Raw genomic sequence first — 24,267 nt, 5'->3', positions numbered from 1 at the left:
GTCTCTGTTTAAAGGTTTCTGGTATGTTTTTGTTAGTTTTTCCAGTTTAGGTTATCTTAGTGTAGCCAGGTGGAAGGTCAGTATTATGGGACATGCCACTGGATGGCGCTGTTTCTTTTGGGGTACCTCTGAGAGCGCAAGAGATGATGATGGGGATCTACAGAGACTAGGGTTGCCAACTCCCTGAAAAATAAATAAGGGACACCTCGTGGCCAGGGCCGGGCGACCCAGTTGTCTTCACCCTTCCCAGTGTGGTGAATTTTCTAGCTCTTTTTTTGTGTGTGAAATTTTTTTTTTTTAACCATTTGACTTGAAGTTGATTTAAGCAGATGCATATTCTATTCTTTGTGATATGAACACATGTGAAACAAGTGATCATTTAGCCATTTATTTTTAGCTCAAAATGACAACATTAACACAATAAAACAGGTCTCTTTCTTAAACAGAAGCCTGTCATGCTTAACTTTTGAGAATATAAGTAAATCTTTCTTTAAAAGAACTTTGTCCTGCTTAACTTAAAATAATAGAAAATAATAGAAAGAAAAACATTCTTGTAACAGTGCACATTTAGTGCATTTAGTACAATTGGCTTCAGCTGAGGTATTATTTCAGCTTTTCTAATGCTAATCAGCTGCTCCTGTTTGTAAACCCGCTTGTTCCCATGATTATGCATCTTAACCCATCATTATTCACCTATGTATTACTTTTATGTATTAGTCATCTATTTGTTGTAATCATCTATCCTTGCAGTTGTTTATTACACAAAATAAATTATATTATCACACTTCTGGCCACATAGCGCTGATATTCACTGCACATGCCCATATTAACTTTTTCCAGCCAGGTGTTTTCCTTTTCCCATTCTTCCCTTTCTCTGAGGGGAACAAACATTGCTGCTCTAATGCTGGGCTCACACTGTGCGATTTTTGGCCCATTTTGAGCCGATTTTTGAGTGATCGGACCGATTTTGGCGATCGGCCCGATTTTGGCCTTCATCGTGCGTCGTGTAGTATACGTGGGGTAACGAGAAGTGATTAACACCTCACGACCAGCTCCCGATCATCAATCGCTCGTGAGGATCTCACCACAGCCGCTCACACTGCTCACGCGCAAACACATAAACGTCGGTGAAAAAGACGGCGCAGCTCGGCAGTGCAGCGTGTGATCTGGACACAAGCGATGGAGGCACAACTTGTAGAACTTTGGAAAGCTCATCCGAGCCTTTTCGATGTGGCATCACAAAATGATCACGACCACAACAACCGTGAAAATAGTTGGATTTACACTGCTGCTCAATCACAGCTGCCTGATCAATGTTTTTCATTAGCAATTTAGCAAAGTTGATGGTGGTGGTGTGCGTGTCTGTGTGAGTGAAAGACAGAGAGAGCGAGCGACAGATTTTCTGTTATAACCTTCATTTTATGGACGCACAGGGTGAGCTCTCAGGTCGCATCAGAGCATCGGGCGGTATAGTGTGAGACTCTGCATCGTGACCTATGAACTTCTAACCCCTGCGAGTCAATCGTGCAGTTTGAGCAGGAGCTGAATATCGCGACTGAAAAAATCGCACAGTGTCTGCCCAGCTTTAGGTGTACTGTCGTCCGAGACGTGCACCGCAGTGTCGGCGTTTGTTTCCCTGTTGGCCATGCTTCTTGTTGTGGTCACCTGTTGTCTTCCGGTATTTTCTCCGCAAGCGACCTTTCCTCGACCAATGAGATGAGCGGTAATCTGAATTGTCATACTCGAATTGTCATAAGTGTGCTGTCAGCTCATTGGTCACAAAGCAGGAGAGGGGCTGGGAATTATGTTTTCAAACAAAGCGTTAATTCCATTAACATTTATAGACTACTTTTGATTCTCACTGTATTACGGGACAAAGTGCGTCCCTTATTAGCTCAATACGGGACGTGTACTTTTTTTTCTAAATACGGGATGATTCCGTATTTTAAGGGACGGTTGGCAACCCTAACAGAGACATTCACGGAAGTGCTAGCTTGCATTGGTGTAATGTGGGTGTGCAATGCCCACAATGTAATCACGACGGTTTTTCGCTGCGTGATCTGTTTGAAACGCAAAGTGTGGAACAGTTAAAGCACCAGAAGTGTCTGCAACCGACTTCAACCATTCATCTCAGAGGGATCTGTATTCCGTTTTTCTACTGGATTAATGCACTGTATGTATTTGAGGTCACACTTGTATTATAATATCTCCGTGGGTAAGAGGGAAAATGTACCTTTGTTAACTGTTTAATCTTGGCTCTGTCTTTCAGCAGGAGAAGCCACTACAATTATTTTTGCACTGCTGAGATTTTGTTTCTGGATGGGTTTATATCAGTCACACATTGACGCTAGACATCTTTGAGTTACAGATGCTGACAAAGTTGAGAAAATAACCTGCAGTAGCAGTGGGTTACCAGTGCACAAAGCTGTTACTGGATAAGAAATAAATGCATTTATTTTTACAACCTTTTTATTTCCAGCGCTTACTTTATCATTCAGATTAAAAGAACCCCAAAGATAATCTGTGTTCTGGGCTGGTTAATTTAGCCAGGCTACGTTCTGCACATGCTATCACCACTGCTGTTTCTACCCTCACCATAAAAATGAATCTTGCATCAGAAGCAGAAGCCTGCATCTTGGGTCCTAATCAGTGTTGGTCAAGTTACTTGAAAAAAGTAATCAGATTACAATAATGCGTTACTTCTATCTCTGCTGTACTCTCCCTCCTTGCAAACAAAACAGTATGCGTTGGGTGGATGAGACAGGAAGTGTGCTGTGGGACAGAGATGTGAAGAACACTGGACGCACGTGTGTTTCTCTTCTGACTGTGAAGCTTCAGAGTGGCAACAAGAAAAGATACACCTGCCAGTTTGAAGATAACAATACTGTGAAGATAGAAGCTCACTACACACCTGTCCTCATAGGTAGGATAACATCAATAAGAAAAGTAAATTAAGATAAGATGGGATATAAGAGTGAGTCACTTTTAAAAAAGTGAATTACATACTTTTTAATGACTTTTGAAAGACTTTTAATGCTGACTACTTTGAATCCTCTGACAGATTCCACCCCAAACAAGGCTTTCATCATCATTGGTGCTGTGATGCTGGTGCTGGTGGTTGCCGTCATCGCTGCTGTTTTCATCAAATACAGGAGGCGTGCTAAAGTGACAGAGGGTTAGTAATTATAGTACATATAAATGTGGTCATTCTTGGGTCATCTACTTATCATCTAGTTCATCTAATATTATTATTACTATTATATATTATTACAAGAGCTCTATCCCATTTTGAGCAATCTGCAATAATTGCAGCTTAATGTTAACTTGTGAAAATGCTACATTTTCACTGCGGTTACTTCAGTCTAATATACTTTGCACTGGAAAATTGATTTAAGAAGCTCTACATTGTGATTATTGATTCTACTTTTTCTTCCAGACATTCAAAAACCCACCCAACCCAAACATGTAAGTATATTGATACACACTATATATGATATGTTTTCACATATAACAGAAATACCTTTGTTTAATATTAATATAACCTTTACAAATGAACTTTTTTCTTGCACATTATTGCCACTGATCACTCGGAAAATTGCAACATGCTGACCGTGCCACAGTATATGATGACAATGTGTTCTTCCCTTTTCTTGTTTAGAATGAGGAAATACTTCAAGGAGTCTTGGGCCAGCTGATCTCGGTAAATAGTTCATGTATCTATAATAAATATAGTAATGAACATAGTAATAAATTAAATTATTATTTATATAATTCATTGGCTTAATTTGCTGTCTAAAGTATTCCAGTTAAACCTGGATTCATCAGATTACTGTGTATGCTGAACCCGAATACGGTATTCGGAGAGGCACAAATAACGTGTTTTTTTACGAATACTTATTTCGAACAAATACTTTAAAAATATATTTGTATTCGGGAACAAGAAAAACTTTATATCAAAAAGCTGAGTTTCCTTATGAAACCGCTGTGCATGACTGGATGAGTGAGTGACGTGTGAAAGAGGTGACTGACACAGGCTGCTCCACACAACTACAGAGACAGTTCGGCTGAGCGAAAAAAGACTGAACTGCATCACTATTCTTGTTGAATAGATTTTTTTGTACCTTAACTGGGTTCCGGACGCTGTTTATAACTTTTGCGAAGATCGGGAGACTATTCCATTACGCTGCATTACTGACGACTGCAGTCTTCGTTCTGTTTACATAGCTCTGTTAGCTCGGTCATTTACAAATAGGCTGTTGACAGAGTAACGTTAACGTTCGGTTAAAAGGTTAGAACAATGCTTGTGTAGTTGTGTCGAATTTTATGCATTTGTGGAAACATTTTACAATCAGTACTGTAGGTGAAACCAAAGCGATATGTAATGTGTGCAAAAGTCAAATCGACAGTGGCAGATATATCAAACATCTGTCAACATCTGCTATGCATAATCACATGCATTTAAAGCATCCTCTCTTGGTACTGTCTTCATTATATTAAATTATTAAAACCAGGACACTACATCCATCTGTTATTTAAAGTCTGTATGTATAGAGAGGGGAAAAAATACATACCTGTGACTAAGTGGACAGGTGCACTTTGCAGCAGTTTAAAGCTGGTTTGAGATGCAATGAGTAACTGAGGAACAACAATTACTTTTTTTTGGCACAATGGCATAATAACCTCAGCCTGCTTGTAATTCCTCTTCTCTGACTTCACTGGTTTTAGTGGACGTTTTAAAAGGGTTTTTTGGTTAGTTTCACCCTTTTATACAGAATTTTACTAAAATAAGAGTAAAGCCAAAATCAAGTCTTTATTTGAAAGTTAACATTTAGTTTTTGAGACTATGTTTGATCATCATGTGTCTGAAATAGAACCTAAAGTAGTTTTCATTCATGTCTTTGCTTTTTGAACCACTGTGTTTGCTTTCAGGATGAGCCAGAGAGCAGCATCACCTATGCTACTATTGACCACACTGATCAAAATGCCTCACTGAGGAAAACTGTAACTATTGTTTTTTTGTTTTTTACTTATATTCCATTTTAAAATTACTTTTGGGCTATATAACAGTTGTAGATTCATGTTTTATTCATTAACCCATTTGATTTGAATCAGTGAATTTTTTGAGAAACAAAAAAAAAAAAAAAAAAAAAAATCTACTCTCTAGTGTCTGTGAAGGTTCTCAGTCATCCAGGTCATCTTTGCAAGCTCCTTTGACTCTACTCTCTAGTGTTTGTTATGGTCTGAATTATTTAAATCCTTTAATTTTCTGTTATACAGGTTAAAAAGGAGGAAGCGGTGACTTATTCTGCAGTGAAGACAAAGGTAGAAAGTGACCCCAGCGGCTTCTACAGTATCATCAGCTAAACTTACCAAAAATAAATCAGAGGAAATAAAACATCTCATAATGTCACTGCTTTTATTTAAGCTTGCTGTTGTCAGAGATAAACATAACCCTACATCTTTGTCAGCTTCAAATACATACAAACATGAAATATGGCAACATTACCGTAAAATACATGAGTTCATCCAACTAAAGAAGTAAAAAGTTGTTTTTGTATAATTGTGTGTGTGAGTGTTTTTGACATGTTATTTAATTTTTTAGTTTAAGTCATCCATAAATTAAATTGTTCTCCTCATGGTCCTGGGTATTTGACCTAGGTGTTTGAGCTTGGTTGACTTGTTCTTGATTTTTGCAGAATATTGAGTTTCCGATGTTCAGTGTAGAGTGCCTCTGTTACTTAAGTTCTAGTTCTTAGTTCCTGTTTAAATTAATTCCTTCTCCGTCTTTACTCGGGTTGTCCTCCTCAGCGTCCACAGTGTGTAGTCAGTCATGTCAGAATCATAGAACTATGAGGAGGAATAACAATTAGATGTCCAAATGGGGAAACAAGTCAACAAGTCCAGATTCAAAACAACTGATTTTATTTTTAGGTTAAGCTTAAGGTGCTGATAAAAATATATAGGAAAAAGAAAAAGGGGAGATGGCAGTCCCAAAATGGCAATAAACAAAGGAAACAGAAATAACAAACTATGCAAAGAAAAATTTTGCACTAGCAACAGTTCCTCACAACTGAACCACAACACAGTACTCAGCTGGGTAAATGATACTGATGTATATTTTAATTTTGGAAGACTGTCAGAGCAAATAAATCAAACAGCCTGTTAGCAGTGTCTTTCATTGAAAGCACTTGCGTGTAGTCTATTTGCAGACACGGATGTGAAGAAATCCAAACTCATGACAGAATGGGTGGCGTGTGATGGGCTCAAAGACAAAACAGCAGCAACATAAAGATAGAGAAATACCTCACAGTGTGTGCCTGCTGACAGGGAATGGTGCAGAATGGCTCTTTGGAAATTATTTCTGGTTTTTGTGCTTCAGTTTGAAGGTAAATCTGCTTTTTTTTCATGATGCTAGGCCAAAATAAAAGGTTGTTTTGTGTTTCTTCAGTTTGTCACCGTGGGTCTGCATTTGGGTCCTCTATCCTGCAATGCCATGACAGTTTATGTTAAATTTCTTTGAATAATTTTGCAGAAATGATAAAGAGATGCCACTTTCATAAGCTTCAGTAACAGTTTTTAAAAAGTAGCCAGTATTTGGGAGAAAAAAAAGAATAGTAATAATGACTGAGTTATATTTGGAGTGATTCTCAATTTTATGTAGAATTTATTTTTAATTAGTCTTGATTTTGGATTACATGAGATGTACAGTAAAGTTAGATATCATTGAAAGTTATTCATATAAGAACTCATGCACTATGTATGCATGTTGCAAATGTTAAGGTCTACGTTCATTATTTGTTTAGTTGCATTTGCATTGTTGCCTCACAGCAAGAAAGTCCTGAGTTCAATTCCACCATCAGGCTGGGGTCTTTCTGTGTGGAGTTTGAATACTCTGGCTTCCTCCCACAGTCCATAGACATGCAGTTCGGTTAACTGGTCACTTTAAATTGCCCATAGGTGTGAATGGTTGTCTGTCTCTCTGTGTTAACCCTGATGGTGACCACTCCAGGGTGTACCCTGCCTCTCACCCTAAGACAGCTGGGATGGGCTCCTGCTACCCTGAAAAGGACGGGTGAGCGGGGAAGAGGATGGATGATGCGTGTCATTCATCACAGAAACTTTCCTTTCCTTTGCAGCAGGAATCAGTGGTGAACCATACTTTCTCTATCACAGACCAGGAAATTATGTCATTTTGCCCTGTGACAAGGCGCCTGATACGTGCTCCATGGTTACCTGGTTTTACAACAGAGAGCCATCTCAGACAACACAGGTGGTTCATCATGGAGATGTTAAGAACTCAACCCAAGCTGCCAGACTAAGTCTTCACAGTGACTGCTCTCTGTGCATCAACAACATCACTACTGAGGATGCTGGTGTTTACAACTGTCGGCCTGAGGGGACCACTGGCCAGGACACAACTGTCTATCTAAATATTTTGACTAGTGAGTACTTGAACATAAATGATTTGGGTCTTTGCAGAGTATCATGGTCATTAATATCCTTTTTAAAAAAAAAAAAAATCTCTGAGGCCCTTTCCCTCAAAAACAAATTTGTGCATGACACTCCGCACTAAGGATTAAACATCCATCATCCCCACAGGCTCTGTGAGGGATCCAGCCTTGATTTTAATCCATCATTAGGCATATTTGGAGTAACTGAATGAATCCATTTTGGTGGAGTCTGAGCTTTAACTCGATATGCCTATGCAATAAAAGGAGCAAGATTTTACAGTAACATCTGGATGAAAGTTACATATATTCAATGTGCAAAAGTACTTTTTCTACAGGACAATCACTCAGTAAACCTGTGACAGTAAGAAGAAATTACAGAACTTGCATTTAAATTCACATTCCACTTTTTTCTTAATGCTGAGGTAACTGTCGTCACTCATTTTCAGTTTCAGCATCTCCATCAAACCCCGACCTACAGATGAATGGAAACATCACATTAAAGTGCTCTTTGTTCAGACTCAGTAGCCTCCCTTGTGACGAGATAAGCATCCGCTGGGTGGATGACACAGGAACTGTGCTGCTTAATAAAGTCAGATACACTGGACGCACATGCATTTCACTTCTAACAGTGAAGCTTCACAGTGACCACAACAAACGATACACCTGCCAGATTGTTGAGGAAAACAATGTGAAGATGGAAACTCACTACACACCAGTCTTCATAGGTAGGTTATATATAACGATTAGATGATTTTTACCTATTAAACACTGATGAACAGAGTCCACAGATTCCATAGCTCATTACACACCTCTAGGTAGAATAAATAAGCTGGTTAATTCTACCTAATATGTGCAAGTCGCTGCTATAAATACATTTTTAAAAAGGCAAATTGCCTTAGATTTGAAAAGACAATAAGTTCTATCGGTGACGAGGGGAAAACCACCATGGTAACTTGTGGGTTGGAAATTAAAGTCTGGCCAGTTCAGGGTTCAAGGACACCACACTCAGGGTTGTCATAGGTCTTGTGGTAGTGGGCTCCATGCTCCGACCTGGGAGTGTAACTGTCAGTCTTTTCCCACCCAAGCCTGCTGCCTTCCATCAGGTTGGCCACCACCTAAAATTGTGATTCAAAGAAAAAGACAAAAAGACAGTAGAAGCCAGACCAGGTTAAAACGATAGTAGTGTTTTGGTCCACAGCTGAAACCAAGGTTTCAAAGCAGCTGCTTCTAAACTCTACAACGCTCTTCTTTTTACCTTCCAGGGTGTCCTAATTTTCAAACAATTTGTAACGTCATTGGCAGATCTTACCAACATACAGGACCAGGTCTGAATCAAACTCTAATTAATGTTTTGGTCTGGTGAATCCCTTGCTATAGGAGGTGATTAAAAAAAAGCATTTAAGACTTCTTTCCTTAGTATTTGAAGAATTCAAATAGCTTTTAACCTGTCCAGGATGAACCCCGCCTCTCACCCTATGGCAGCTAGGATTGGCTCAAACCCCTCCACAATGATGACTTGGATAAGAAAACAGATTGATAGAATAGCTCTAATAATCACATTCCAGTTAGGAACATTCAAGAAAAATTGACTGTTATAATGTACCTCTGGAGTACAGTGTAGTCTCCACTCTTACAGAAAATAAAGGCATACAATAACTTATATAGAAAAAAAACCCCAACCCAATGTTTAGGGAAATGGCCTCTTTTATTCCACAGTGCTGCATTTTGTAAAAATAACTTTGAGTCCTACTTTAGTTTCCAAATATTCAAACGCTGAAATGCATGAAGAAATACTGTGAACCATGTGCTTTGTGCAGACTTTAGAGAGTCCATGGACCAGTCTCCGCTGAGCTATGCCATGTGGCATCTTCGCATGGCAGCACTGATCCTAATGATTGTCATCACTATTTTAGTCATCAGATACACAGGTGAGCCAATTCAGATTACACATAATAACTATAATTACTGAAAGTATACGTTTGAATTAAATTGCTGCTCTTTTTTTAAGGAAACAGAAAGCTTCTTGAAGAGAGCAACGTGAGTTTAAAACGATCTTGTTTTAAATGTTATGTAGGATTTTTTCAATAAACAGTACACAGTAAGTGGCTCTGATAAGCAGATTTCATGTATACACAATTTGTCAGTGTGAACTGGCTAGTTTGAAACCTAGGAGGAACTAAAATAGCTTGTAAGACAGATGATGAGAAAGTTGGTTCACCGTGAGTTACCATTAATATAAAGCTGTTTTCACACCTGCATGGCAGTATTGAATTTTTCTAGGACTTACCTGATAAAGATGCATGTGAAAACATAAATGTCCTAAACAGTTAGACTGGACTTTAATCTTTAACCTGCCAGATCCTTGGTAACAATTATGTGAAGTATAATGAATCCTCAAGTTATTACTTCAGTGGCCACCCGAGTTTCCCTTAAACATCTGCTTGTGTGCTTTTTACAGGTCCATTATGTTGGTGACTGCGATGATGGCACAGTGATCTATGAAAATGTGGCAAGTCTGGCTGACTCTGAACTGCATTGAACTTCAGAGCACATACTTCAGCTCAACATTTTCTTAATCCGTTTGCAACTACTTAGATTCTCTTTAAGTCTTTTGTATATTAACAATAATGTAATGTACACCATCCAACTAAAAAAATAGACCTGTAACCAGGTTTAGTCTTTTTCGGTCAAATCTTACTTTCTACCTACTGAAACTGCAGTAATAGAGTGATCCTGAATGAAGTTATGCTGCTTCTTGCTTATATAACTTTGGATTCCTGAAGATAAATAAAGCTGAAAACTGTGAATGGAGAAGAAATGCTCAGTGCATTAGCAGCCTTAGCCTGTAGCAGCATAACTAAAGGATAATTCAGAGTCATCTGAATCATCCCTATGAGATTTATCAAAAATGAAAATTAGGAGTCTAATCCTAAAGCAGTGATGGCGTCTGACTTCTGAAATCCCAACTGGCAGCACAGGAGAAGAGGCCAACAGCTAAAAGCGCTGCCTCACATTCTTCTTTTGGAAACTCTAAATGCTGAATCTCAAAAGGTTGATTCTGTTCACCTGGGAGAAACGTTTCGTCACTCATCACTCTCAGCTGAGACCTTATAAACAGTGCATTTGGACAATAACTGAAACCAGCCAACTAAATGAACAATGGGTTGTGAGGTCAGTTCCTTGATCATTAATATGCAAATTGTCATGACCATTGATCAACAACCACTGATCAAAGATCATTAATCAATATGCTATATGCTGAAAGCAAAAACACTTGGGTGCACCTCTCCATCATTGAACACAGCTTTTCTGGCAAGCCTCCAGTCTTCTTTGTCCTCCAGATGTATTTTAGCAATTGAGATATCATTCACAACAGATACTGAAACTGATCTCCATGTCACTGGTAGAACAAGGAGATGAAGCTGCGCAAATTAGAAAAAAACCCTAAAGATAGGATTGAATAATCCAAAAATGTACCTCCTTCTGAATCACATTTCTTTGATCCCCATGAATAAGGAGGTTGCTATCCCACTTTTACCATCGGCATGCTCTGCATTTAGAGGTAGCTTTGTCTAAGTGTGTCCAGTGTTGGGTGCTTTTTTGGTTGAGCCAATTTAATATAAGTTTGCTCTGATGATGTTATCTCAGGATGTTAGTGCAGGAGATGAGCCCTCATTTTTTTTTAGCATTCACAGATTATTTTTTAATTTATTTAATAAACTACCATATCCCTGTGTGAATACATAAAATAGCTACAAAAGATATTATAATACCATCAACCCCCCACCCCAAACTCTAGTACTCACAGGAATGGTCACATTTTTTTTCGAGATAACTGATTGGTCAGTAGGTAATGACATCATACTGTAAAGATTGACCCGACAGACTGTGATGCTGTTCACTTGAGGAGTGTTTATTGAAGCACCACACATGTGGCTTTATGTTTTGGCACACTGTTCACCAACTTTTGAGTTAGTCATCTGCGAACACCCCTCCCTCTAGCTTCACTATATAAAAAGGGAGAAACCTTGTTAGGCAAATCATCGCCACCTGTCCCTCCAGCCTCCTTGGCACCACCCACTTGAGCCTAACTGCCCCAGTCCTCCCCTGCAGCTTAGCTAGCGATCACACCGCCGCCACACATACCTGTTGATTTCAGGCAGTAGAACCTGTTCTCTAACAATTAGAGATCTCTAAGATTAGTAGTTCAGTCCCAGGTTCCATCTGCTCTTGACTAGGTTTGATCTCCTAATTGTCCTGGATGTAGCCGTGAGTGTGTGTGACTGCTAGAAAAAGTGCTTGAAGGCCTATTTGAATTAATAATAATAGATTGCATTTATATAGCGCTTTTCAGGACCCCTCAAAGCGCTTTACAATACCACTATTCATTCACTCTCACATTGAAGGCAGGCTACAGTTGTCCAGCTGCCCTGGGGCAGACTGACAGAGGCGAGGCTGCCATATTGCGCCATCAGCCCCTCTGGCCATCACTAGTAGGCGGTAGGTGAAGTGTCTTGCCCAAGGACACAACAACCGAGACTGTCCGAGCCGGGGCTCGAACCAGCAACCTTCCGATCATAAGCCGAACACCCAACTCTTGAGCCACGATCACCCTTGGTGGTTTGTAGTAAAAAGCAGTATGAGAGCAAGTCCAGTTATCATTACCAAGAAAGAGACACAAAGCTAATTTTACAGAACAGAGAAAGATGAGGCAGAGAGCAGGAAGAGTAACACATGGACAGTAAAACAGACAAAGACTCAACAGTATCATTAGAAATTACTCTTACAAAAATAACAAAATCAAAATGGGAATTCAAATCTCAAACAATAAAAAAATAAATGAATGTAGAGCACAAGAACAGCAGTAAAATCAAACAAAAAAGTGCCCAATGCCAGGGACTGTGACCCACATTCAGATTCATACATACCCTGTCAAACTGCAGATACATTGGGTGACGAATGGGACTATTTCACAAGTTTTTCTCTGAAACCAGGAACAGGAAATGTTATCACTTCTGTTCTTCTGTGCCAGAGAGCCTAATTTGAGCCTGCAGAGAGAGATGCAACAACACATTTCTTCACTTTTAACAATCCTGATTTTTATGCTTCAGTTTGAAGGTAATTACTCAGATTTTCTTTTCTTACTTTTGTGCTTGACTATGTTGCTATGAAATATGAACATTTAAATTGTTGTAGCCATGAGGAAAATTATCATCAATTGCCAACACAAAATGACAACATCTTTGTATTCTTAGATTTTGGACCTTAATTTGATCAATTCCATTGACTTTAACCGCAACAGAAAACTGAAAAGGTTATGATCCAGCGCTTCACACAAAGCAGGGCTACTGTAGATTCTGCTATGCACATAGCAATCAATTAAGTGTTCATTCTAGTTGAATATACAGCATATTTCGCTTGTTTATTACTGTTTTTTCTATTGTTTATTAATTATTAATTGTAGAATGAAATCTGCATATCAGTGTTAGAATAATGTTTACATCTTCAGTTGGCTGAGAGGTGCAAATGACAGGATAGAAGCTACTAGAAAAACACTGATCTTTTCACAGGTCTTGATAGGGATGATGTAGAGTTAAGAACTTTATGGACAGATAAGATTTTTGTAGTTTTGCCTCTGTACATCAGTACCAGTGGATTTTAATTCAAACAGTCAAGATGTGATTGCAATGCTGACTTTTGGCTTTAATTTAAAGGCATCTTATAAAAATTGTGCATTAACTGTTCAGAAATCATAGCTGTTTTACACTTTCAGAGGCTTTGTAGAGGCAATTGTACAATTGACTGGCAAGTGGTTTCATGGCCGGGGGAGACTTTTTTTCTTTCTTTTGTATCTCATGACGAATAAAACAGATAATATATATTAATTTGATTCAAACTGTTGCTTTCCACTGGATTTCTAAATATGAGGCCCAAATAGAAGAATGGAAGTGATGGAGGACATCATTAGGCAGAAAAACAGAAACCTGTCAGAGAGCTGGTAAAAACTTCAAGGGCATGCACAGTTCAGAAAAAAAACTTTCAACAGATGAAACCATGATATCCTTAAACTTATGTACATTAATCGCACCAACCCAAAATTATGGTAAAACGTGCAGTAGAGATGCCAGTCCACCTGAGTTTTTTCATATCCCATATGCCTTGCCATGGAGTTTTAGAGCCGACGGCGATATCATTTTCTGGCGGCTTTTAGAAACCAACAACTGGGAATGTCATGACTCACTCTATGAAGTCTATCTCTGATCAGTACAAAATGCTGGTAGGTCAGCGCTGCATCAGGGTGTACCATGTGACCATCAATTTTTATCCATTGGTCAAAGGCTGAGTGCAGGGTGTCATCATGAAATTGTTCTAGTAGGAAATCTCCTGGGGCGAGCAGGGCCTTGCTGTCTCCTCTCCCGGACGAGCCCGTGTCACTGCTAGGTGCAGCACAGCTGCTACATACTGTTAAAGGCCATGCATCCCCGCACACTGCCCCAGCAGGTTATTAAACCCTGGCCAGTCTGTCCCCAGAATTAAGGGATGCACAGTCTTTCCTCTAGCGTCTTGCCCTTATGTTTAATTTGCAGTGGCACTATGGGATATTTGGGTATGTCACACATCTAACTTCCACCAACTCAGCCTCCAACCTCCCTGGCTGAACCAGCGTTTGTTAGACAAGGGTCTGTGTACAGCCCGTGTCAACAATAGCCTGGCGTGTACCCCCTTGGGACCTTACTGGATCCCTGTACGTGCCTCCTGAGCCAGGGAGTCTGTTGGGACTTCAGCAACACCAAACACATGGCTGGCTTCCATGAATGGGCACTCCTGGTGGAAGTGTCCACGCCCAGTCTTGACCTACAGGTCCTCTAGCTGCCTCCCATTCACAACTGCCTGCATCTGCCCATCATCTGGGCCACCTGAACTGGCTGCGGTACCTGTGGGTTTGACACGTCACACACTGAAAAAAATATGTTGTTGGATTTACTTAATTCAATGGTGGACATTTGTTGCACACAGATGTTTTGCTTTGGCAGCAACTTAAACCATTGAGTTAAATTAACACAATTTATTCATGTTCAATAAACCTGTGCAATTTGTGTTGATAAAATGTGACTTAAACGTGTTTTGATGAAGTAATTTGAGCTCTTGGAATATTTTAATCCTTCACAATTTTCTCACGTTATCCCAACACGATTCAATAACTTTTACCCAATACTACTTGGTCACTTAAATACTACATGTTATCTTCAAATTACATTTTGCTATTATATTCTAGTATCAAATACACAATTTTCAAATGGAGGCCTTATAACAGATTGTATTGTTCTCTTCCAAGATGGTTGCTGGCATCCACCAGTAACCTTTCAAAACAACATGTCTAATTTCACTGCAGTAGGTAAAGAATTAAACTGACATTACTCCTCTACTGAATCTATATAAATCAACAGTTAAATAATGTCAGTTCTTCCGTGTTCTCTGGAATCAATCGCAGCAAAGAAATTAGACTGTTTCTTTTGAAAAATGTTGGGAAAGAACAATACAAAACATTCTATTTAAGGCCTCTGACATCAAGATTCAGTTAAACAACAATTATAACTAAACAATTTGAGGTAATGTTAGTTTCCATTAACATTAAATTAGGTTACTGAATTGGCAAACACCTTCCTATTAACACTACCCATTTTACCCCAATAACTAAAGAAATTAGCACTTGCAGGTCAAAAACTTTATTCAAGAGACGCAAAAATAACATTGATACAGTGACTGTCAAAAATTACAGCACTGATCATACTGTGACATCTTGGTTCAAAACAGCACACTTAGAAATATTCAACGTTCTTTACTTCAACTGAATGAAACTGAAAATACCATTTCACACGACCCATATGGGATATTTAGACTGTATAACTGTTCACGCTACATCTCTTCACTAGTAAAAGAAAGAAAAAATACAAAGAGAAATTTAAAAATGCTGCCAAACAGACAGAGAACTTGTACAGAGCAAAAGGAAAAACAAACAACAACAAAAAACAGCTCGTCCTCATGGCAGTTGCAGAGTATATAAAAATGAACCCTGCGATCCGTTCCTGGAATTGAGCTTCAAAAATGCAGCAGAACAAGTGTGAGATTTAAATGTCCTCTCACCTAGAGCTGATCAGCTTGCATGCATAACAGTGAGCTTCGTTGCAGGAGCAGTTTTGTCTTAGTTGTGAGCTTTTCTTGAGAGCTGAGTTGCATCCAACTCCATTACCACCCATTGAATCACCTCAAAAGTGTAGCAGAGTTGTGATGGGTAACTCATGTTGAAGGAATAAAAAAGGTCCAAACAGCATGGCTACTGCAAAGGTCACGTTATCCAGATCTTGAAGAACAACATCAGAAAAGTCATTGCCTGGCGCATCTCTGGAGACAGATGTTCATTGTGGTTTTCTCAATCTGTGCAGTGGCCTCAGTCAAGTCCTGGTTAAACACAAAACATTTCTTTAAGATTCCTTTTTAAACTCATCTCTTTTGAATCTACCAGTTCTAATGTTAGAGTAATTTAAACCAATGCAAGCAACATAGTAAATAGCTATAGCCAAAGAGTGGCCTGCCATGCTGCCATTCATGGTCTAACAGAGTTTCTAAGAGAGGGTGAAAAACATAATAATTTCAAATGCTTTACATTAGTTTTTGTTAGAAAGACACCGGCCCATCAGAAATCCAGGCTATGTCACTCAGAAGATGTTAGAATTTAGACTTTCAGCCCCACAATTTGGTTAGCTGTTGGTCAGTTGGTCTTTTTTTTTTTTTTTCTTTTTCAAACAAAAGCTAATGTAAATACTGGTGGGATTTTCCTTTGTTCATTAGAATGACAAATTTAAAGTTTTTTCACACTGATGTGACCCCTAATACAGGGGTGGGGGTGGGGCCTCAAGGGCCGGCGGCCGAGTTCACTACCAGGCCTCATGTGAACTTCAAATTATTAAAGAGGACTACTGGTCCTAACCAGTCCAATGAGGATCAAGTGGATAACTAAATGCATTTTTAAAGGTTGCAAATCCACAATCTACTCATAAAACACTCACCATGAACTCCTGCACCAAGATGTTGCAATTGTCTTTCACACAGATGCGGAGCACTTTGATGAGGGACTCCGAGCATTAATGTCATCCTTGACTATTATAACAAAGAAAACAGAGATTTGTGAACTTTTCAGTAGCACAGAAGAAAATGATCCCAGACAAAAACTCTTGACTTTTTAAACCAGTCAACATGCAACACCAGCATCTACAAAGCAATATCAAAAGTTCCTGTTTGACATCAACTTTATGGATATATAGTTTCCAGAACATTTATTTTTAAAAAAAGATAAATTTTTCTCAGTGGGCCAGTAAATGCATGACGAAAATTATGGCATCCTTTTAGTGGAATCATTACTCACAGGTAATAGTTGACTGTTTCAATGGATGTAGCATAAAAATTTTACTGACCTAATGCAATACATATACACTTTGTAGTTAAAGAATTTTAAAGTTCTTACTGTCATAATGGCAGCTACATCCTTTAGCTTTGTGCCCTGTTCCCCCGATCACTTTGCAAACACTTTCAGCAGACTGTCAGAGAGAAACTCAGCTCCGTCAGAAACCTTGACTGCAAAGGCATGGTTGGGATGCACTGGAATGCTGCATTTTATCTGAAATGACATAAAATTATTTTGAAATAACAGCAGGCACTGTGCTTGGTTAATCAGTAATGTTTTGTTGAATAAAAACTGTGTTTCCAGATCTTATGGGATTAAAAAAAATCCAAAGATGTTTGTTTCTGATTTGCAACCCAACAACCCACAAGTTACAACCTCATTTCAGTTCAAGTGTGCATTAATGCGAGTCCAGTAATCACCTTTCTGGCAATACATACAGGTATAAGTTAAACCTATGGCAGATTTTGGATTTCTCAGTTGTATTAATAGGGTGAGTATGCATGCACCTAATAATTATAAAAAAACCCATTATAATTAAGTTACAGAAACGAAAATAGAATATACTTTCTTACCATAACACCTTGAACCCACAATCCATCAGCTGACTCCTGGTGAAATGCAGAATAGAGGTCGTCTCTCAATGTGCAGCAAAAAAAAACAAAAACAAAAAGAAAAGGACAGCAGGTGAGGCCAGGAGGGGTAGGGATGTAAGCTAGCATAATGCCGCTGATGATATTAGCTAAAGCTGTTCAATGTCCAAAATCTCACTAACACCACGGTGCAGTAAATACACAATGTAACTGAAGAGTCAGTTGGCAAATCTATTCACACACAAATTATGTTATGAGTGCCTCGTAATTAGGTTTAATGTGATATTACGGCTCTTGTGCCAAAGACAAATTCAAATGAAAAAGCGCCAATTCTTTGACAACAGATAAAACAGCAAATAAGCTAACGGCTCTTTTTTAGCATGTTACATGGCGACACTCTAGACGTTTAACTACATTTGTCTGAAATATGGTAAATATTAATTCAAAAAATCAAGACATACCAAAAACGTAGAGTTGGCTGCTTGACTTGACTGAGATGGATGCCTTTTTTAAACCACGATCCAAAGCCCGCGAGATGAAATCACGCGTGGTTTCACGAGATTTAACGTTGCTATCTTATTGACTTACTTCACCTGAACATGATATGAACAATTTAATACACCCTTTCTGCATATCATGTAGTTTTTACACTATATAGTTACATTTAACTTTAAAACATGAGGCAATTGTGTTAAATACATGCAAGATGCTTACATAAATCCAAGAGATGGCCAGTCCCTTTTTTTCAGTGCACCTGGAAGTTGGGCACCACTGTAACACTCGTTACCAGAACCCCGGCAGTTTCTGGGGCCTCTTCCTCTAGGCCCCAGCAACTACTAGAAATAGGGAAGGTGTGGTTAGGATGATGAAAATCAACTGCGCCAGCAGGCCTTCCCTGGCACTGTCCATTGAATGCACTACTCCACCCCTCCCCTGCAGCTGAGCTGCAAACCACATCCTGCCACAGTAGCGTTATTCATTTGCCAAGTCAGGCATCTGATCTCAACCCAACAGAGCATATTTTTCCATTATTAAAAACAAAGCTGAATGCAGAGAGACCCACAAACAAACAGCAACTGAAGGCTGGACTAGCAGAGGATCTCAAAGGAGGAAAAACTGCATTTGTTGATGTCCATGGGCTTTAGACTTCAGACAGCCATTGACTGCAAAGAATTTTTAAATGTTAAAAACAAGTGCTATATTTCAAATTATGTTAGTTTGCTCAATTATTTTCACTAACTCAAAATAAGGGGACCATATTTATAAATGGCTGTAATTCTTAAATTCTACAGAGAAATACCTGAGCTGGCCAGCGGATTCAAACCCAGGACTTTCTTGCTATGAGATATACCAACATCATACAGGTTTTATATACATGGTCCCCTTATTTTCAGGGGCTGAAAATAATTTAGCAATATAACATCATTTGAAATGTAGCAATTGCTGATGATCACTGTTGTGATATTTTGATACCATGGTAGCATTTACAGGATATTGTTTTATAGTGATATTATACAGGAAAACTGTTACTCAATAAGGCCCATTTACTAGTTGTTTTTCTCTTTCTCTGTGACCCAAGAATTAATGTGTAAGACTCACAGGCTGGTACCCCAAGGTCGAAAATACCACAGAGACGAGACCACTTCCTTACTCCCATCCTCCCTTCCTTATTCTTTAGAAAAGAGCTTGTTAAAGGCCAGGTGGTTTGTTTCAGAATTCACTAATGAAAGAACTCTGTATTCTATGTCTAGGAGTGTATTTTGCTGGGATGATCATAAATTGTAGCTGAACTGATAAACTACACAAAGGATACTTCTTTGCTCAGAAGGCAGGAAGACGTTTCCTTATTTGGTCTGTACCGGTTTGAACTGAGAACCTGCTGACACACGAACCATTTTTTCTTCTATATAAACTGTTGTATACTGAATAAACCTTTGAGTTGATTGTGGGAGAGCAACCTGAACAGTCTCTGTATCATTTTGTTCTCCTAACTGCTCCCGACGTCGTAACTAACCCAGCTGAACGGCATACCTGAGCGTTACTTTGAATAATTAGGAATCTTATAAGGAAAGGACAAAACTCTGCTTATCGGTGCTCACGCCTTGGAGGAAACCCGATCCACGGAGAAACCCGGGACGGAGATTTCTTTCAATCACAATATCATGCCACCCTAACTTAAGCCTTCAAATAAAAGTCAGAAAAATAAGTGAAGGAACGTAACCTACATCACAGAAATGATTATGAAAAAAAAAAGAAAGTTCAAATTAGCATGAGTATGAGAGGTTCCTATTAGTTTTATAGGCTGTGGGCAAAAAAATGAACATTTAAGTTTCCTGTTTCTTGGTATTGATTGATAGGTAAATACATGGATTCAAAGAAAAAAGAAAGTAGAATAAACATATTTATTTCTTTGCAGCATGCATCAGTGAAACCTACATCGATGTTTATTACACACTGGGAAATGATGTCGTTCTCCCCTGTGATAACACATCCTCATTGAACTCATCATGCTCCATCATTACGTGGTTTTATAACAGAGATAACTCTGAGACAATAGAAATGGTTTGGAATGGCGCTATTATGGAGAACTCAGCTCAAGCAGCCAGACTGAGTCTGTACAGTAACTGCTCCCTGGGCATCAGGAACATTGTTGCTGAAGATGCTGGCCTTTACTGGTGTTGGTCTGGGAACACTACAGCCCAGGATACAATTGTGGGTCTGCATATTTTGAACAGTGAGTACTTAGACTGTAATGATTCTGAGCTTGGACAAATCTCATATCCTTTTCTTCACTTTGACTCTCCTCCCAAACACTACAGTTATGTTCACTACATTTTTGTCTTAATAAATTAACTGCGTACACAGAACATTCAGCAAGCAGTAACTGCAGACTAACAAACTGTGAAAGAGGCGAAGATTTGACCAAACATCATATAACAGTTTTAGTTTGGGAATTTAAAAGGTTTCAGATTCATGCCGACCTCTGAAACAACAGATTAAAAGGGAAATCTCACCAGTGAATCCAGTGAAATTTGTTTGAAATGTGGGAAAAGTTCTGAGGACCTGTTACAGAGTTTTAGATTTCTTTTATCACCTGTTTTCTCTCAGTTGCAGCATCTCAGACGCAAAACTGGGATGGATACATCACATTAACGTGCACTCTCTTCAAATACTCTGACTCCCAATTGTGTGGCGAGAACAGCATCGTCTGGTTGAACGAAACAGGAACTGTGCTGCTCGGCAGTGGTGCGAGGGACATTGGACCGATGTGTGTTTCTCTTTTGACTGTGAAACCTCAGAGGGCCCACAACAAAACATACACCTGCCAGTATATCAAGAACAACAGTGTGAAGATAGAAGCTCACTACACACCTATAGGTATGATAAGAAGCTTAAATGAATTTCAAAATAATCTGAATTATGCACTTCAATAAATAAAGCTTTGGTTTTATTTGTAGAAGTAATTTACTGTAGTTTCCAAATGTTCAAACATTAATTTGACCAGATTTTAATAATAAAGTTACAAAAGCATGACATTTTTTTGTACTGTTTTTCATAGAGTACACAGATCAGTTTCCTGTGAGCTACATCATGTGGACTCTTCGCATTGGAGCAGTGATCCTAATGACTGCAATCACTGTTTTTGTCCTCAGAGACAGAGATGAGACGATTTAGATCCTGATAGAGCACTGATAAACAATCTGACATTTGAATCTAATTGCTGTGCTCTCTGCCTTTTCAGGATGCAAAAAGCCACTTGAAGACATAAGAGTGAATGAAAAAAAAACTCAAAAAATTTGAAATTTATATCACGTGTTCTTATTTCAAAGTAAGCTTTGGACACCAAACGACATCTTTGTGTCAATATGAGCACTTTACTATTTGTGTCAGAGTTAAATTAGAGATTGTTTGTCTCTAATGTAATAATCATACTTCTCAGCTAATCCCTGAACTAGGACTGAGTTGCACTCACCTGGTCAGAAAATGAAATGATGAAATGCTCTTTTGTATGAGAGCAGAGCCTGAGGGCCTGAGAGCCTGGGTTAGCAGATAAAGATAATAACCACGCTCAATCCCTGTTATTTCTGACTTGGATTTTTGGTTTTGCCCACCCATCTAAGACAAATAAACCTGACCTTGCTTCACTATATAAGAATTTCCATTTTAATAATCCCCCACATTTTTTCCCCATCTGTGGTAAATTATCCAGTCATTCACCCCGGTATTGTTACCTGCCTTTGGACTGTCACAATGATAAGGATATGGGCTTTTGTTCACTGCAGTTTCAGTTCTTCTTGCTGAATAAAATGTAGCAGCATTGCACATTGTGAGTACAAGAAAATAATTATTAGAATATAATGTGTTAAATTTGCTTAGATAAGAGGGTCCAGCAGTAGATGAGAGGAACAGGGAAGGATTTGTCTGTGTGTTTTAGTTTGGCTTAGCTGTAGGCCTGAGAGTGTGTAATTGTTGAGGGACAGGAATTTATGGACACTGGAGGTCTGCCTGTCATAAAAGGAGACAGGAAGCTACAGTTGGGGATTGCTGATGCTTGTACCTTTAATAAAAACTCATAATTGTTATAAACTTAGAAGTAGGTTTGCAGGAGACTCTCCACACGCTTATCTGTAACTGTAAGACAACAAGGGGCCAATGGCCCAGTGGATGCAGAGTGGGGGTCTCAGTGTTTGTAATCTGTTAACTCTGTTTTGTATGTTGTCTAAAGGAATTTGGTTTAGCTTGGGTGAGGAGATTACTTTTATGACCGGCAGGAAGTCACACACACAGTGCTTTGGCTGTTACGACACACCCACACCTACATGCACACTCACTCACGTGCACTCACATGGACACACGGGTATGTGCACACACAGGCACTCACGTGTTCGTGTATACACACACAGACACAAGTTTGCAGCACACCATGGGGGTTTTATGATAGGGTCGCTTCTACAAAGCTATGTTTCACAGACAAAGGAGGGAAGATTTGCAGAGGGACACTGGCCTTGCACATCTCCTCTTCTAGAAGTGCATGCTTAAATGAAGATGAATAAAGATTAATAAAGGTTTTTGTGAAAATGACTACTGAGTCCGGTGCCGTCTCTGGATGCCCGAGGAATAAAAGAACCGGGGTGAAACTGATTTCGTAACAACATCTACACAAAAGATACCAAATTAAGGAATTAAAATGTTATGACTAAATTTAGGATCTTGTGTTATTTAAATGGTAATTGGGCAATAGTAACTACATAACTTCCTCTGAAATTCTGCCTTTTAATTCATAAGAAATAGGAAATGGCATCACCTTTTCTGATGTAAAGCTTGTTTACAGAAATCCAGCGACAAATGTCTTCACCAACCTTTTATAGAAGACTGTAGGCGGCCCAATGAACATAAGCTTTAATGCAATACTGATTTCATCATTAGGTTCTTTTTCTTTTGTAATGTCTGAATAATTTCCATTTAGAAATACACAGAGACCCCAACAATTAAACACTTGGTGAAAATGAAAAAGAAAATCTCCCTTTTCCGGCTCTACAGGTTTATTTATGATTGCATTTAATTATTAGTTTATTATTAGTGGCTAAACCTATAGACTATAGTGTAACATCTTGTTTTCAAATGGGTCCATATATGCTGTCTATTAGTTTCTGCTAGGGCTGCCTTGCTTAACGTATAGGTGTTTCCCATTAAGTAGCTGTTGGTAGAATAAAAGCACTGAAAAGTACAGCGGTACTCAATAAAGCCAAGTTATGATTCTTAAGCTTTAATATTTGTCATCACTTGAACAAAGTAATTCATAATAATTCCCCTGGATCTTCTTGCTGTGAGGTAACATTGCTACCTTGATAAATCTTTACGTTATGGCTTTGAAATATCAAATTTACAATTAACATATAGTAGATATTAGCTAGTTAGGTAATATCTATATTAGATAGATATCAACATTAATCTGATTAATCTGCATTTAACCTTCCTGCCTTCTTGGGACCTTTTTGTGCCACTGCTATGTGTTAAATGGCTGCCATTTCCACTGTGTTCAGTGGAATATAACCAAACTTGCCACAGGATAGTTTTTACCTGTCAATGTTAATATTCCAGTGTGAATTCCTTAAATCAGCCTAAAATGGCTGAGCAGCAGAAATCCCCACACCCATCACCCTGGGGACCATTTTCTGCCCATTGACTTCCATTATAAACGCTATTTTTCAACCCCAAATTATCATCATATGATTTTATTTTTTCTTCTTTTCTTGGATGTCAATGAAGACTCAGGGCCTTGAAGTTTTAATTTTTAAATTGCAAAAAAAATGCAAACAAAATAATGGCAGGTCAAAATGTATGTTGGTGCCAATCTTTGGTCCATCTAAAGGCCTACTTATAATGACAATCACATATTACTTCAACTGGTTTTTTGTGGAAATATTTAGTTTCGTTTTTTGGTTTTTGGGGCTTATAACACAGGGCGCTCATGTAATAACACTGGGATTTGAAGGGTTAAAACAACGAAAATATAATTAAAACTTTACATGAATATTTCAGGGAGAAGTAGTTTTACAAGGTTGGCTAATTTAAAGTGGAATAAAATATGGATATATGGTCTTTTTATGGCGTGGCTGAGAATGGTCCCTAGGGTGATGGGTGTGAGTTTTTTAAAGGATGGCAGGAGGGTTAAAAATATGATGGATCATTTTGAGGATAAACTCCAAATTTTTGGAAAAAATTGTACTTAGAGAAAAAAAAAAGTGCTATACTCTAGAAA

The 24,267-nt window shown here is 38.7% G+C and overlaps 2 protein-coding genes and 1 long non-coding RNA gene across 3 annotated transcripts; 2 read left to right on the top strand and 1 right to left on the bottom strand.

The window, feature by feature from the left end:
• The first annotated feature begins 445 nt into the window (after positions 1-445).
• On the top strand, positions 446-5,554 carry LOC146652726 (uncharacterized). The gene is made up of 7 exons (XM_085383177.1): positions 446-2,173; positions 2,742-2,923; positions 3,062-3,175; positions 3,437-3,465; positions 3,659-3,700; positions 4,930-5,001; positions 5,278-5,554. Exons 2-7 carry the CDS (start codon positions 2,743-2,745, stop codon positions 5,362-5,364), a joined length of 525 nt encoding a protein of 174 aa, XP_085239303.1. The 5' UTR covers positions 446-2,173; position 2,742; the 3' UTR covers positions 5,365-5,554.
• Positions 5,555-6,340: 786 nt separating this feature from the next.
• On the top strand, positions 6,341-22,540 carry LOC146652724 (uncharacterized). The gene is made up of 7 exons (XM_085381227.1): positions 6,341-6,386; positions 7,140-7,442; positions 7,898-8,176; positions 9,269-9,379; positions 19,921-20,238; positions 20,613-20,882; positions 21,064-22,540. Exons 1-7 carry the CDS (start codon positions 6,341-6,343, stop codon positions 21,177-21,179), a joined length of 1,443 nt encoding a protein of 480 aa, XP_085237353.1. The 3' UTR covers positions 21,180-22,540.
• Positions 15,626-17,085, bottom strand: LOC146652725 (uncharacterized). Its single transcript, XR_014907601.1, has 3 exons — positions 16,975-17,085; positions 16,520-16,610; positions 15,626-15,911 (listed from the first exon to the last, which is right to left on the bottom strand). It is a non-coding gene; the product is annotated as an uncharacterized LOC146652725 (long non-coding RNA).
• Positions 22,541-24,267: the final 1,727 nt, after the last annotated feature.

This window comes from Rhamphochromis longiceps, linkage group LG15 (genome assembly GCF_057381845.1).
Source record: "Rhamphochromis longiceps isolate RC_006_pf linkage group LG15, R_longiceps_female_GT1.1, whole genome shotgun sequence".
NCBI classification, from domain to species: Eukaryota; Metazoa; Chordata; class Actinopteri; order Cichliformes; family Cichlidae; genus Rhamphochromis; species Rhamphochromis longiceps.
Note: the sequence above shows the minus strand (reverse complement) of the source record. Positions and strands in the feature narration are given on the sequence as shown.

Bases quoted from the DNA above. Each gene is read 5' to 3' on its own strand.
- LOC146652726 (XM_085383177.1), top strand. From the start codon at position 2,743: ATGCGTTGGGTGGATGAGACAGGAAGTGTGCTGTGGGACAGAGATGTG. The intron at 2,924-3,061 runs GTAGGATAACAT...ATCCTCTGACAG, and splicing joins CTACACACCTGTCCTCATAG to ATTCCACCCCAAACAAGGCT. The intron at 3,701-4,929 runs GTAAATAGTTCA...GTTTGCTTTCAG, and splicing joins TCTTGGGCCAGCTGATCTCG to GATGAGCCAGAGAGCAGCAT.
- LOC146652724 (XM_085381227.1), top strand. From the start codon at position 6,341: ATGGCTCTTTGGAAATTATTTCTGGTTTTTGTGCTTCAGTTTGAAG. The intron at 8,177-9,268 runs GTAGGTTATATA...TGCTTTGTGCAG, and splicing joins CTACACACCAGTCTTCATAG to ACTTTAGAGAGTCCATGGAC. The intron at 9,380-19,920 runs GTGAGCCAATTC...ATTTCTTTGCAG, and splicing joins TTTAGTCATCAGATACACAG to CATGCATCAGTGAAACCTAC.